This window comes from Diplotaxodon limnothrissa, linkage group LG10 (genome assembly GCF_057381915.1).
Source record: "Diplotaxodon limnothrissa isolate DT_005_m linkage group LG10, D_limnothrissa_male_GT1.1, whole genome shotgun sequence".
Classification (NCBI taxonomy): Eukaryota; Metazoa; Chordata; class Actinopteri; order Cichliformes; family Cichlidae; genus Diplotaxodon; species Diplotaxodon limnothrissa.
Window position 1 is genome coordinate 13,324,690 of NC_140605.1, and position 14,047 is coordinate 13,338,736.

General features: G+C 39.7%; 2 protein-coding genes across 3 annotated transcripts; both read left to right on the forward strand.

Moving 5' to 3' along the window:
• Nucleotides 1–934: 934 nt before the first annotated feature.
• On the forward strand, nt 935–4,929 carry LOC146623974 (charged multivesicular body protein 1b). 2 transcript variants are annotated; one of them, XM_085363560.1, is made up of 8 exons: nt 935–1,093; nt 2,565–2,662; nt 2,754–2,900; nt 3,001–3,069; nt 3,154–3,261; nt 3,358–3,401; nt 3,558–3,630; nt 3,790–4,929. In XM_085363560.1, exons 1-8 carry the CDS (start codon nt 1,078–1,080, stop codon nt 3,832–3,834), a joined length of 600 nt encoding a protein of 199 aa, XP_085219686.1. In that variant the 5' UTR covers nt 935–1,077; the 3' UTR covers nt 3,835–4,929. The 2 variants fall into 2 exon arrangements, with proteins under 2 accessions (XP_085219686.1, XP_085219685.1); XM_085363559.1 differs by lacking the exon at nt 935–1,093 and adding an exon at nt 1,112–1,258.
• A 1,825-nt stretch (nt 4,930–6,754) lies between these two features.
• rraga (Ras-related GTP binding A) lies at nt 6,755–11,196 on the forward strand. The gene is made up of 10 exons (XM_085363561.1): nt 6,755–6,889; nt 7,171–7,294; nt 7,447–7,546; nt 7,643–7,709; nt 7,814–8,036; nt 8,880–8,975; nt 9,127–9,249; nt 9,350–9,441; nt 9,530–9,645; nt 10,764–11,196. The coding sequence occupies exons 2-10, from the start codon at nt 7,268–7,270 to the stop codon at nt 10,865–10,867; spliced, it is 948 nt and encodes a 315-aa protein (XP_085219687.1). The 5' UTR covers nt 6,755–6,889; nt 7,171–7,267; the 3' UTR covers nt 10,868–11,196.
• The last annotated feature ends 2,851 nt before the right edge of the window (nt 11,197–14,047 follow it).

Below are 14,047 nucleotides of genomic sequence, written 5' to 3' on the forward strand. Positions count from 1 at the left end.
CAACATCTGGATTTTCCGCTCCATTTAGAAGCTACTAGTTGACAAGTTGACAGACAGTGTAAGTAAATAAACAGGCCAATCTTTGTTTCTTTGTTTGCTTTTTTTTTTGGCTGAAACTGAGCAATATGCTGAAGGAAGGAGAAAAAAGGGTGCATTTACTGCGTTGTGCCAGCAGAAGAGATAATTATGCGTTTACAAAATACAAATAAAAACTCACCTGCTTCGTGGTGGAAAGTAAAGCCAGGGCAGAGACAAGAAAAATGAAAACTGTGAAGTATCCAACAGGTTTATGCGACCTCGTTGGAAAGGTTGATGCTGAAGCTGAAGTTATAACGCGGACACTTTCCTCTCAGCGCAGGAGCCCTGTTTCCATGGCAATCAGGCGTCACGAAATTTACGGTAAATCACGACGCTCGGTGTCTTCCTTAACTGCAAGTGACAACCACTCAAGTTTGAAACAAAGAACGTATCTGAGCGCCCTCCAAACGCATCTGAAGTGTTTGGTAAAGTTTGGCTTGTAACGGCAGAGCACACCGACCTGTCAGGCTGAACTACCGGCGTGCCACCGCACTGCCGAGCTGTTGCGGGGTGAACATCACATCAGACGGAGTGAGTCATCCTCTCTCCCAGCCGTGATCCACACCGTAAATCTAATCATCAATCAACCAACCGCTTTTACCTCCCACCGGCACTCCGCAGGGTACAACGCCACGTCCACTTTTATCAGTCTGTGCTCACTCGGTCACTGTGCTCAGCCGGAGTTTACTCGTAGAAAAAACTGCGGTGTTTTAACGTTAGTTTTATTTATTTATTTATTTTTTTTATTTTTTTATTCTCATTCACATTTCGGGTGGAGGAGGGGGGCTAGCCGCTCCTTCGTGACGTCTGAATGGAATACCGTCACCACGTGACACTGACGTCGTCCATATTTTGATCAGACATCAGGAAGTGCGGAAGAAGACGAGGACCGAAACCTGAAAAGGTGAAGTTTTACTGGGAAGTTTTGTTATATTTAGCAACTTTTTTGTGTGTTGATTTTATTGTGTAACTGTTGGATTTTAAAAGAACGGCCTCAAGATGCCCAGCATGGAAAGTATCCTTTTAAAAAGAGCGGTGAGAGAGAGTCACTTGGTGTAATGTTAACGCCGAGCTAAACGGGCGAACACAACACGGTGGTTTTTGACGAGACTGCTGAGATTAATGTGCGACAGATGTCTGAAGCGTCGCGGAACATGTTTGATATTGAGCGGAGACACAGGTAACGCCTTACCGAATAACCTGAACCTTTCATAGTCTGTATAGGCGTCGTAACACGGCGACCGAGCTGGGCTGAAGGCCTTAAGAGCTTACACTGCTAATGGGTGTAAATAAAGCAGCTGGCGCTCGGTAGTTTCCCGTGAAGTTTGGGTGTTAGCTAGCACTCCGAATCATAATAAAGGAACAAGGTGGATGTGTGTTGTTGAACACAGCGCGGCGGTGGTTTCCGGGAGCCATACAAACATAGGCAAATTATTAGAAAACTCCAAAAATACCTGTTTTGTAACCCGTGTCTGTCACAGTATAACTCATGAGAACAAATCTCAGACTTTTTTAAATGTAAATGTTATTCAGACTGACATTGGAATTTTAAGGGCTGTATTGACATTGTTATTACGGGTTTTAAAATCCAGCTGACTAATAGTATTTTTTTAATAAACAGTAAATCTTAAAGATAATCCATTTGAATAGACTTTGATTAAAAAGAATTGTAACTAACACGGGTAGTAAACAGGATGGAAAATGAACTTGTCAGTGCTCTCTTGTGGACAGATCATGCAGTGGTGATGCTGTTTCTTCAGTCTGTTGGTGCAACTCTGCTTTTTGCCCACATGACTCTATTCAAGCTGAGAAAATAGATACACAAACCATTGTTGTGTGGCTCAAAGGTGTGACAGACATTTTTTTTGTAGCAAGTCTCTCCATCCAAAAGTCACGTGATGATGTCAGACCTTTGTTATCTGAGTCTGACTAATATGGGTCAGAATTACGCAATCCTTATCTAGAATAGACTGACTGAAATGCTAAGTGTGTATTTATATCTTCTACTAAAGTATAGGGTTCAGAACTGGATAACAACGCGCCCTGGCAACACTTGTGTTTAAGACATATTCTCCTTGATATCAAATTTCTGCTTGCACATCTATGTTTGAGTGTATTTTTTGCTGGAGTGTTTAGTTTCACAGTATTCCCATGACATCAGAGCACCAGCTTCAAGTTTATTTCACATTTTGTGATCATTTATTTAGCTTGAAATTCAAGGAGATGCATTTAATTTTTATCTTCCTGTAGTGGTTTAAATGCATCAGATCGTGGTTAAAAAATAAATAAATAATGAGAACTATCACCTGATACCAGATTTAAAATCTTTGTCTCTTTATGAACTGTCTCCTTTTCCAATAATTATTACAGAGTTTTAGTTTAGGCCAAACTTATGTGAGGAGACGGAGGTGTACAGATTTTGGTCTTTGGGCTTTGTATTTGGGCTTTGTATTTGGGCTTTGTTCTTCTTTAACTTGTTGTACCAGAAAATCTCTTCAATCTAAAGTTTGCTGCCAAAGAACTCCAAAGAAATTCCAAGAAATGTGACAAAGAGGAAAAATTAGAGAAGGCTAAAGTCAAGAAGGTAAGCAGCGATGACTCAGAATCCATTCATCAGTTCATGAAAGACTGCTCAAGATTTTACTGAACCATTATTTTTGTCTGCCACCCCACAGGCCATCCAGAAAGGAAACATGGAAGTGGCAAGAATTCATGCAGAAAACGCCATCAGACAGAAGAACCAGTCTGTGAACTTCCTGCGGATGAGCGCTCGGGTAGATGCTGTGGCAGCGAGGGTCCAAACTGCAGTCACAATGAACCAGGTGCTGTAGTCCTAGAAAGATCAGTTAGAGGCTGAAGACAACATTTCAGTTTGAGCTCTGTTTGTGGCTATTTGACTGATGTGGTGTTTTTCTATCTCAGGTCACAAAATCAATGGCTGGAGTGGTGAAAGGCATGGACGCCACATTGAAGAGTATGAATCTGGAAAAGGTACAACAGTCTACATGTGGATATAATGTGATGATTTTAGTAAGAAAGAACCGATTAAAACACATCGTCAATGCTTGTTTTAAGATTTCTGCTCTCATGGATAAATTTGAACACCAGTTTGAGACACTGGATGTTCAGACAGCCCAGATGGAGGATACGATGAGCAGCACGACAACTCTCACAACACCACAGGTACCCCACGCCGTGCCGGTTTATTCTTATATTCTTTCACGCTGTCAGGCCGTTAAAGACTCGAAGGTGAAACCTGCTGTGTCATGTGTGTTTCAGAATCAAGTGGAGTCGTTGCTGCACGAAATGGCTGATGAAGCAGGGTAACATTTTCACTGTTTGTGAAATATCTGATCACGTGGGCCAGTGTGTGACGTAGAGACATAGATATGATCGGATGTGTTACAGGGCGTTATGAAAGAGTAGATATTTCATTTTGGTTTAAAAATGTACACTTCCCATGTCCGCCTCTTGCTTAGGTTGGATCTGAACATGGAGCTCCCTCAAGGACAGACGGGATCAGTGGGTACCAGTGTGGCCTCTGCAGAACAGGTACACACACATTACATCATAGTTGTTACTAACACATTTGCAAAACTCAGATAGATGAAGCAAAACAGGAAGAAGTTCTTTGTGGATCCAGCAAACAAAAACTGTCTCGTCTTCATCCTCATTTAATCGCTGTCTTTTCTCTCACTCTCATATCCAAAGGACGAACTGTCTCAAAGGCTCGCTAAACTTAGAGATCAGATGTAAAGAATGACTGCAGTCGAATGGCGCTGGAAGAGGACTCCAAAGCGTCTGTACACTACCTGAATATAACTCCCCAACACCTTTTTATTTCCATCATGTCTTCTCTCCTTTTTACATCTACTGTCTCCTTTGAGGGGCTATTGTATCACTTTTCCTCATGTTGGTGATATGTTTATGATAACATCACGTTATTAAAGTGGTTTACTTGGTATGGAAATTGTATGTAATTCTTGAATATATATATTTACCAATAAAGAGGAAGTAATTTATAATTATTGTTAAATATGTATATTTAAGAAGTCCATAAATGTGATGTGGGAGTTTGACAGTTAGTACCCTGTAAATTATAGGCCAATTTCATATAGTTTTGGTGAAATGATAAAAAATTTTGGAGGATAGAATTCAATTTTTGTTTGTGATTCCATGATTGCAGACAACATTTATGCATTTCTTTCTGTCTTCTTGACATCAAAGAGTGGAAGACCTCCCCAGTTATCGGTGAACTGACTTCTTCTGTTGATTTATTTTATTTTATTTGTGTGAGGTTCCTGAAAGATTAGCCTGAGATTTTGTTTTTGTTTTGTTTTTCTGGTCTTCAATAATCTTGCTGATTATTTGGAAAAGGGGTTCTGAAAATAAACAGTAAGCAAACAATAAAATTTTATAACACTTTTATTTCTGCGCTTTTTAATTAAACCAATTCATCCTCCTTTTGTTAACTATGAATATTTCATTTGGAGTGAAATGCCCACTTTAAGACGTACGCACATGCTTTGAGGGTTAGGGCTGCTGCAGATACTCGTAAAAGCAATTTCCAGTGGTAATCTTTCCAATTATTTTTCCATTAAAAACAAGAACTGAGCACATTATGAATATGTAAAGGATGACACCTGTTTTCTCAGGTGTGGGTAAAGTGTCTCGACTTGCTTTTGTGAGAGATTTCCAAATGCGGATTTCCTCTTCTTTCCAGTCAAGTCTTTAATTTTCCTCTTAAAAGAGACACGTGGTCCAAATTAGCTGCTCTGTCTGTTGTCCCCTCAGTAATCATTCTATTTTTGAATATTCACTTGGACTGTATGCAGATACGATCAGAAACCCCCCCCCCCCCCCCCCCCCCCCCCCACTTTAAAACGGCTCTACAAGAAAAATCTCCTTAGATGGCTATTGAGAGATGTCAAGAGATTTATGTGCAGTGGTGTTACATGAACGAGCATAATGAATTTCTGATCAAAAAATGTAATGTTCCAGTTTATTTAATCCTTTCTTCTTACAGATTCGGTCATTGCTATGCGGCTGATGTGTTTCTGACGCTATACTTTAAGTCTTACATTCAAAGGCTAATGAGCAAATAAACAAATCTGTTTGAGAAATCACAAATGTACTACCACAGTTTAAAGTGGCATTATTCTAGTTAGTCACAATAAAAAAACTGTAAATCAGGATTCTCAATGTGGGCAGTTTTATATTTATTATATTTACTATTGTTTTGTTTTTGAACTATCAAAATGGCAACAATGTTTTTTCTTTGTGTCAGTTTATCCATTAGAGCTGATAAAATGGGGCGATCGTGGCTCAAGAATTGTTAGTTCGTCTTGTAATCGGAAGGTTGCCGGTTTGAGCCCCGGCTCCGACAGTTTCGGTCGTTGTGTCCTTGGGCAAGACACTTCACCCGTTACCTACTGGTGGTGGTCAGAGGGCCCGGTGGCGCCAGTGTCCGGCAGCCTCGCCTCTGTCAGTGCGTCCCAGGGCAGCTGTGGCTACAGTGTAGCTTGCCATCACCAGTGTGTGAATGGGTGAATGACTGTGTAAAGCGCTTTGGGGTCCTTGGGGACTAAGTAAAGTGCTATACAAATACAGGCCATTTGCCAAAATACTCAACAATGAATTCTAGCATTTAAACACACAAGTGACACCTCTGTGAGTGTTTTTGAGATCACATTTTAACATAAGAATATTCAAACGCTTGCCGTGATATATTTTATTTTGAAATCTGTTCCTTCACGCACATTGAGGCTACGGGTGTCTAACAGACCTCTAGTGGCCAAGAGGCGGAACTGCATCATGTAATTAAAGAAGCGCTTTTTGCGTGAGTGGAAATAATTGTGTGAATGATAATAGACACAAATTTTTCTGAGAAATCCTTGATCCCAATGTCATGATAGAAACGCTCCAAAACAGCGAAATTAAAAGCGCGTTGTAATGCTTCACGTAATAGGTTTCAAAATAAATCAAAAATCCAAAACCAGTCACGCCTACAGCCATTACTTTGGTCTCTGAGTCATGTAGTCATGGGTTAACAATGAAACCATTATTTGGGTCTTTATTTAATTCATATCCTTTATTGCCACTCAGCATTGCGGAACAAAATTATGAGCACAGAAAGACAAACACACACACATACAAATTACAATAAAAACAGGACCAGGTTGAAAGACAATAAAATAAATTAAGGTTATCCATATGTATAAAAATAACCAAATAAATAAATAAAAACAATATATAAAAAATAAGATGTAAGGCATGACGTGGTGTGCTATTGTACTGAATAAAGCTATAATTTTAAAGAAATTCACAAGTCACGACCTGTTTTGATGTTAAGTGTTAAAGTTTAGGTCTTTAATAATTAACAATACATCTATAAATTGAATTGCAGCCACTCTGGTTGAATCTCCGATACAAATCAAAATGGGAGGTTTAAATTATGCCTCATAAATAAGGTTTGCCTTTAGCCTATTGAAGTATAAACTCTTCTTCTTTTTTTTTCAAAAAGGACTACAACTAAAACTATTTCGGAGTTAAACTGAAGGTTGTTGTTCTCTTTTAGACTTTAATCTAAAAACGTCTGTAAGGTTTAAATCTATGACGTCGCCTGTGAGACAGAACTCGGGGCTTAAAGCCCAAATTGCTCATCATGTGACTCTTGGCGTACACAGGAAGCAGCTGATCCTGACTTCATTGCTGCTTTCACTAAGTAATGTTTATCAACTGTACTCGTTTAAACAAAGGAAAACTGTTGTTTAAAACTGCACCGGTTTAGGTAACTGGTCGACTCTTTCGGGTAGGTTGATGATACGCTGTTGAATTTTAGTGCAGCTATTCAGCCGTTTATTTAAGCTAAGCTAACCTAGCCTTATATCTGGACTGTTTCGGGCTAGCTAAGTTAGCATTAGCTCAAGTGTTTATAACAGAGAAAGAAAAGTAAATAAGCCCAGCAAGCTTATTGAGGATTATTAAAGATCAAAAGTGACGGGATATGTTTGATTTGTTTCTGTTTTAAGCGTTCACACGTGTTATGAACACGTTTTGGGGTTTTTTTTCTGGGGGGGATTTTCTCCGTAGCCCAAAGAGAGGAAGGGGAGGACAGCTGCAGACACAGCCTGAAGTCATCTGACCCGCAGCTCACTGAGATACCCGACACTCGTATTTGCTGAGGGGGATGTCAAGCACAGCAATGAAGAAAAAGGTAAAGCAAGGGCAGATCTGTTAGATCATTACAGAGAACTCGTTTTATCCTTTTTGAAGTGTCCTTTGATTTCAAGCATGTACTTCTAAAATCAGAGATTAATCCACCTAATTACCCTTCCCACTATAATAGTGAGTGTGTGTGCTTTTCAGGTGCTACTGATGGGGAAAAGTGGGTCTGGAAAGACCAGTATGAGATCAATCATCTTTGCCAATTACATAGCTCGAGACACACGCCGCCTTGGAGCTACAAGTAAGAGCACCGTCTTATATGAAAATGTATTTTTAATGCTGAGCGTTTCATTATCTACATTTATTTAACTCTTCTGCTTTTATTGGTTGACCATAGTTGACGTGGAACACTCCCATGTACGGTTTCTTGGCAATCTGGTTCTAAACCTGTGGGACTGTGGAGGGTAAGACACACATTTGCTAATTATTTGCCATTTCTGGACCAGCTTTGAGAAGCCAAAGTTATTCCTTATTTTTAATCACTTATCTGTGCCTTTTAAACCAACAGACAGGACACATTCATGGAGAACTACTTCACCAGCCAGAGGGACAACATTTTCAGAAATGTAGAAGTTCTTATTTACGTATTTGACGTTGAGAGCCGTGAGCTAGAGAAAGACATGCACTACTACCAGTCGTGTCTGGAAGCCATTCTGCAGAATTCCCCTGATGCCAAGGTGTTCTGTCTTGTGCACAAAATGGACCTTGTGCAGGAAGACCAGAGAGATTTGGTGAGATTCAAGTAACATTTCATACATCATTAGTACTGCTGTCCCGCTCACGTGTTACTATTTTGCTCTGTCTTGAATTTGCAGTGTTATACAATGATATTTAATCTGCGAGTCAAGTGCTGATTAATAGTCTGATCCGGTTCAGTCAGACATGACACTGCCCATCCAGAACAGAAACAGGAAAAAAATATTGATCATACTACATCTTTTCTAAGATTGTACTGTTCAGTCTTTTCCACAAGCACAGCCATAGTGCCCAGTGTAGAACCAGTTCCATGTGTTTCCACCAAAAAGCTTTAAAAAACAAAAGTCTCCCACTCCAACTTCATTTAGCTGAGTCTGTGAACTCCTTTAAAGTGGGAAACAAGTTAATATAACAGTATGTACTATTAAGGTTTGCTTGAGTTGTTGGCTGGTTCTTCAAAAAATTAAAATAAAACCTTACCAAGACATAAGTGACTCTGGCACCAGCACAGGAAATGAGTTGTATATATTTACTCATTAAAGTGGTCCTTTTTAGACTTTTGCACTAGTTTTTCTTGATTGAAACTTGAACTTTCATTTCACTGAAAAAGTGAAAGGGATCACTTTGATGTGTAAGCTACAGTATGACCCATTTAAGTATGAACTGAATATGAACAACCTAAACGTAGGGCTCTTAAGGGTACCAATAATATTTGTAAATGGTCATATTGTTCACCTCTTAATTTTACTGCCTGTTATGTTAATCATATCTATAATAACCTCCTTTCATACTTTTTCTTTGTATTTTACTTATTTGTGTCTATTTTGATCTTGAGCTGGTCCCACTTCCCTTTTGGTGTGACCTTTCTGTCTTTACAGATCTTTAAAGAACGTGAAGAAGATCTGCGAAGACTGTCCAGGCCTTTAGCTTGCACATGCTTCAGGACATCAATCTGGGATGAAACCCTATATAAGGTCTTGAACCTGACTGTCCATTTATTTATTTATTTATTTATTTATTTATTTATTTATTTATTTATTTATTGTCACAGCTAATAAAGCTGAGGCTTTTTTTTTTTTGTTGGTAAATTTAGCTGAACGTTGTTGGGTTTTTTTCTCTTTGCAGGCCTGGTCCAGCATAGTGTACCAGCTCATCCCAAACGTCCAGCAGCTGGAAACAAACCTGAGAAATTTTGCACAGATCATAGAGGCAGATGAAGTTCTTCTGTTTGAGAGAGCGACCTTCCTGGTGAGAGTGTCCGTTTCCTCTGCAGCGTCTGGGCAGGAAATACAAATTTAGAAATGAGTCATTTATCTTGTCGTTTCCCCGTGTTGTTTTGTAAATGCAGGTGATCTCCCACTATCAGTGCAAAGAGCAGCGTGACGCTCACAGGTTTGAGAAGATCAGTAACATTATCAAACAGTTCAAACTCAGCTGTAGGTAAGTGTTTTGCAGATGCTCCGCCTCCTCTCCAGATGCCATCAGCTGGAGTGTGTTGATTTTAATTTTATTTATTTTATCATTCCAGTAAACTTGCAGCTTCCTTCCAAAGCATGGAAGTAAGGAACTCAAATTTTGCAGCCTTCATTGACGTCTTCACCTCCAACACTTATGTCATGGTCATCATGTCGGACCCTTCTATTCGTAAGTAGTGAAGATAACATTTCTCTGCAGCAGATTCACAGTTATGAGAAAAAATAATAATAATCATAATAATCATCATCATCATCTAAGGAGCTTAGAAAGAAAAGCGACTGGAAGTTTCTTGAAGATATTTCACCTTTCATCCAAAAAGCTTCTTCAGTTCTAAAACCAAATCCCTAGTGGGAATGTCCCTTAAGAGGGTCGTTGACCCTCTATTGATCATGTACCTCATGACATGAGGAAGTGTTGAGATCCCTTCCCAGGCATTTCAGATCTTGCAACAGATGATCTCACATGATTGGGTGAGGCAGGGTCTCACAATAGCCGCTTTTCCATTAGTACCTGCTCCGATCAACTCGCCTCGACTCGGATTGAATGGTTTTCCATTACAATTGAGTACCACCTAATGTGCGCGGTCGTTGTCATAGCAATGCATCAGAGCGTCCCATGATGTAATTAATATCCGACAAAAATGCTACAACAAAGGTGGATGTAGAGGCGATGATATACCTGCTGCTCAGTCTGTGGCTTTTTGTCAGACTTTTTTTTTTTTTTTGTAGCCATTTCACTTGTTGCTGGGTTCAAAAATAGTGGTTTTGATTTTTGTGAATGAGACACTCACACTCATCGTGTGACTCATCGAGTGACGCCACTGACCAGCCAATCGGTGGCATGCAGTCTGATGACGTCACATTTTAGTACCTGCTCAGATCACTTGGAAACCTGCTGAGCGGGTACTGTTTTTAGTACTTGATACTATGAGGTAATGGAAAGTCCTGAAAATTGTGGCCATCAGTGACTGATCGATCAAAGTAGGTAGTAATGGAAAAGGGACTAATGGTTTCACCCAAACCTCTGCTGCTAATGACTCACACCTTTTTTCACACCATGGCTCATGCGATGAGGGACATGATCAATGGTGGGTCAACGACCCTCTTAAAGAATAATCCTCACTAGGGTTTAAATACATGGGACTCTCAACCATTTGGTTTTAGAACTGAATAATCTCTTAGATGAGAGGTCAGTCAGTTTGCTTTCCAGGCTGCTTAGATTACCTTGTCCTAGATGACTGAGAACCTACACAGACAATAATAAGAACTCACATCTTTTTTTTCCAGCATCTGCAGCCACTCTCATCAATATCCGTAATGCTAGGAAACACTTTGAGAAGTTGGAGCGAGTGGATGGACCCAAGCATAGCCTGCACATGCGGATGCGCTAGCCTGTGCATTTGTCCTAGTGGATACTCTCAGCCAATCAGTTCACAGACAGCATGTTGCGGTCTCCTGGTGTCACATGAGCAGCCCTGCACCGTTTCGTCTATATCTTCATATTCAATCACAGTTATTACGCGAGAAATCACCTTGTTTTTGTTTTGCTCTAATTCTTACGGGAGAAGTGATAACAACTCGTTGGGAAATGTATTGTTTACTACAGAGGTGGGGGAGGGGAGGGCTACATTTGCTGTCACACTTTGTCATATTTCAGTAGATTCATTCACTCCATGCAGTGAATCCCAGTGATTGGGGATGTCTCTCCGTATGAGAAGCAGCAGATATTGTATGATTTGATTTTCAAATGTCGTTTGTAAGCTGTTACAAACAATATAGTTCTATTCAGAAAAATATTTGAAGTGTGGGGTGGTTTGTTTTTTGTTTTGTTTTGTTTTTTTTTTGGGGGGGGGTTCTGTTTTTAATCTTTGACAATACTAACTGCTTTTAGAAACAGGCGCTGTAAACAGATGTACACAGAGATGGATCAGAGATCGTTCTTATTGGTCCTTTTCTTCATTGTAGTCTCACCAGGCTAACTTGACAGGTGGCACCAGTTGTCTTGTACACATAGCAAATAGTGCACCTGTTAAGTGAGACAACTTCAGGGGATGGACAGCAAGTTACAGCGCAAATGGCATATTTTTGTTCATTTAATATGGCAAACAGCTGCTGAGTGTGTTAAAGTAGACCTATTTCCATTTAACTCATTTCCAACTCTATATTTTTATTGGATTCTGATGGAGTGGGGTTGTGTCTGGAAGCTGACCAATCAGAAGAAAGTGATATTTTTGAGACTGTTGCCTTAAAGGGATGAGCTAAAAGGCCTTTTTTTAGACTGGAACTTAGAGACTGCTAAAGATCAGGTCTAAAATAAAGAATTTTTAAATTTTGAATCATGCAAAATTATGCTAAAGAAGTGCCAGAATACATGTTTCTACCTGGAATTGAGCACTGGGAACCAGTGATACAAGATTGATACAAGTGGCTCTCATGCTCACTTTTGCTCCTATTTTTCTATCAAAAAATTAAATGGAGCACAGGCCAACTGAATTTCAACATTATTGTAGTTTTGATGTCTGATCAGTTACCACAATTTCAACACATTTAAATTATAATATTTATTGGGATCAAAACAAGCAGAGTATTAAAGTCTCCAAACTAAACTTTTCAGTCAAATCTAGCTAATCCATTCTCCTCTTAAGGCTATAAAACACTCACTTTATTAGGTACACTTTGCTAGTACTCGAGTGGACTCCCTTTCTTTCTTTCTTTTTCGGCTGCACATCCATAATGCAAATAACCAGTTCTACAACATCTATTGGTCTGGAGATGTGGTGAGTGTGGAGGTCATTTGCATTCAGTAAACCCATTGTCATGTTTCAGAAAATAGTCTAAGAAGATGTGAGTTTGGTGAGATGGCGCCATCAGAAGATGAAAATGCTGGGTGTCGGCTGTGGTGTTTAAATGATTCTCAGTTAGTACGATGAGGCCCAAAGTGTGCCAAGAAAATATTTTTCTCCTTACACCACCAGCAGCAGCTTTCTGACACACAATTCTGACCCTGCTATCTGAATGTCGCAGCAGAAAAGCAGATTCATCAGCGCAGGCAATGTTTTTTTTTTTTCAATCTTTTGACCAATTTTGGTCTTAATTGCAGCCTTAGTTTCCTGTTCTTGCACCATGTTTTGTCTGCTGTTGCTATACCCATCAGCTTCAAGGTTTGGCATGTTGTGCATTAAGAGATGCTCTTCAGCATATCTCAGTTGTAACCAGTGGTTTTTTGAGTTAATGTTGTCTTCCTGTCATCTTGAAGCAACCTGACCCCTCTCCTCTGATCACTGGGATCAACTAGACCTTTTCTCCCAGAGGACTGCCGCTCACTGGGTATTTTTTCTTTTTGAGATCATCCTCTGTAATCCTTAGAGATTGCTGTGCAGGAAAACCCAGCAGATCAGTTTTTTTAAATACTCAGGCCAGCCTGTCGAGCACCGACAACCAACCACATGCAAAGTCACTTAAATTACCTTCTTCCTCATGTCTAAATACACTGATTTGCTGTGGTGCTGTTTTTCTGATCATTTATATGCATTTATGAGTAGTTGAACAGGTGTACCTAACAAAGTGGCCTGTGTATGTACCCAGAATAAGCCTTTCATTTATTTTTAAGTTTGGTTTCAAGGTTTGAGTGGTTTACATGTCATTTGTTTCTTATCAGAGAGAAACAGTATTTATTCATGTTGTCCATGGAAAGTAACTTGAGATTTAGTCATGGTACCTGATACCACCAACTCCTTCAGGGTCTGCAAGGGATATGGGCTATTATGCCTTGCCTCTTTACTGTAGCCAGATCTGATCCGGAGGCATTGTTCCAGTAGAGCTTATCTACAGTGTTCATGCGGTTGAGCTGTATCCTGGAATGCAGAGGCTGAATAGCTGGAAAATCCCCAGTCTCCCCCCGCAGTGAGTAACTTTGCATGAAATAACTGGGAGTAAGTTATTTCATATAGTGGTAGCAGATTGTTTATTTGAAGGTAAGACTTTGGGGAAAGTTGACAGTGAGTAAACTTTGTAAAAATAAATAAATAATTTAAGGTCAATAACAAGTTAGACATGCACTAATCCATACATGCATAAAATACTTTAGGTGCCCTTTGTTGCCACCAAAACAGCTTTGAACCACAGGATCAAGGACACTGGGTTGTACTGTCGTGTCAGACATTAGGATTCTGGCAGTGGATCCTTTGGGTCCTGCTGTAATGGATCATCTTGTTTCCTCGCCTTGCATGGTGGCTGGATGCTGGATTTAGATGTTATCAGACTACAGAATGGCGAGTATTTGTTGTTATCAGTCCCATTCATATTGCTAATAGGCACAGAATTGCGTAGACATTTTTTGGTCCTGCAAAGAAGTGCACATAGAATCTCTGCCAGTAAATACCTAGTAAGCTTGCAAATATTGCCTTTTTACAATGTTGTTGACTCCTAGTGTATTTTAACCCAAATTATGATACTCTCCCCTACACAAGCTGTGTGTATGTTTTAAAGGTATCGTTATCAGTACTGATATTGGCAATACTGGCCGGTATTCGATTGTTACCAAGTAAATATCACAGCATTAATATTTACAA

Excerpts from the sequence above, each read along its gene's own strand:
- LOC146623974 (XM_085363559.1), top strand. The coding sequence starts at position 1,201 with ATGTGCGACAGATGTCTGAAGCGTCGCGGAACATGTTTGATATTGAGC. Across the intron at positions 2,663-2,753 it reads AGAAGGCTAAAGTCAAGAAG|GCCATCCAGAAAGGAAACAT; the intron begins GTAAGCAGCGAT and ends GCCACCCCACAG. Across the intron at positions 3,262-3,357 it reads CAACTCTCACAACACCACAG|AATCAAGTGGAGTCGTTGCT; the intron begins GTACCCCACGCC and ends TGTGTGTTTCAG.
- rraga (XM_085363561.1), top strand. The coding sequence starts at position 7,268 with ATGTCAAGCACAGCAATGAAGAAAAAG. Across the intron at positions 7,547-7,642 it reads ACGCCGCCTTGGAGCTACAA|TTGACGTGGAACACTCCCAT; the intron begins GTAAGAGCACCG and ends GGTTGACCATAG. Across the intron at positions 9,250-9,349 it reads TTGAGAGAGCGACCTTCCTG|GTGATCTCCCACTATCAGTG; the intron begins GTGAGAGTGTCC and ends TTGTAAATGCAG.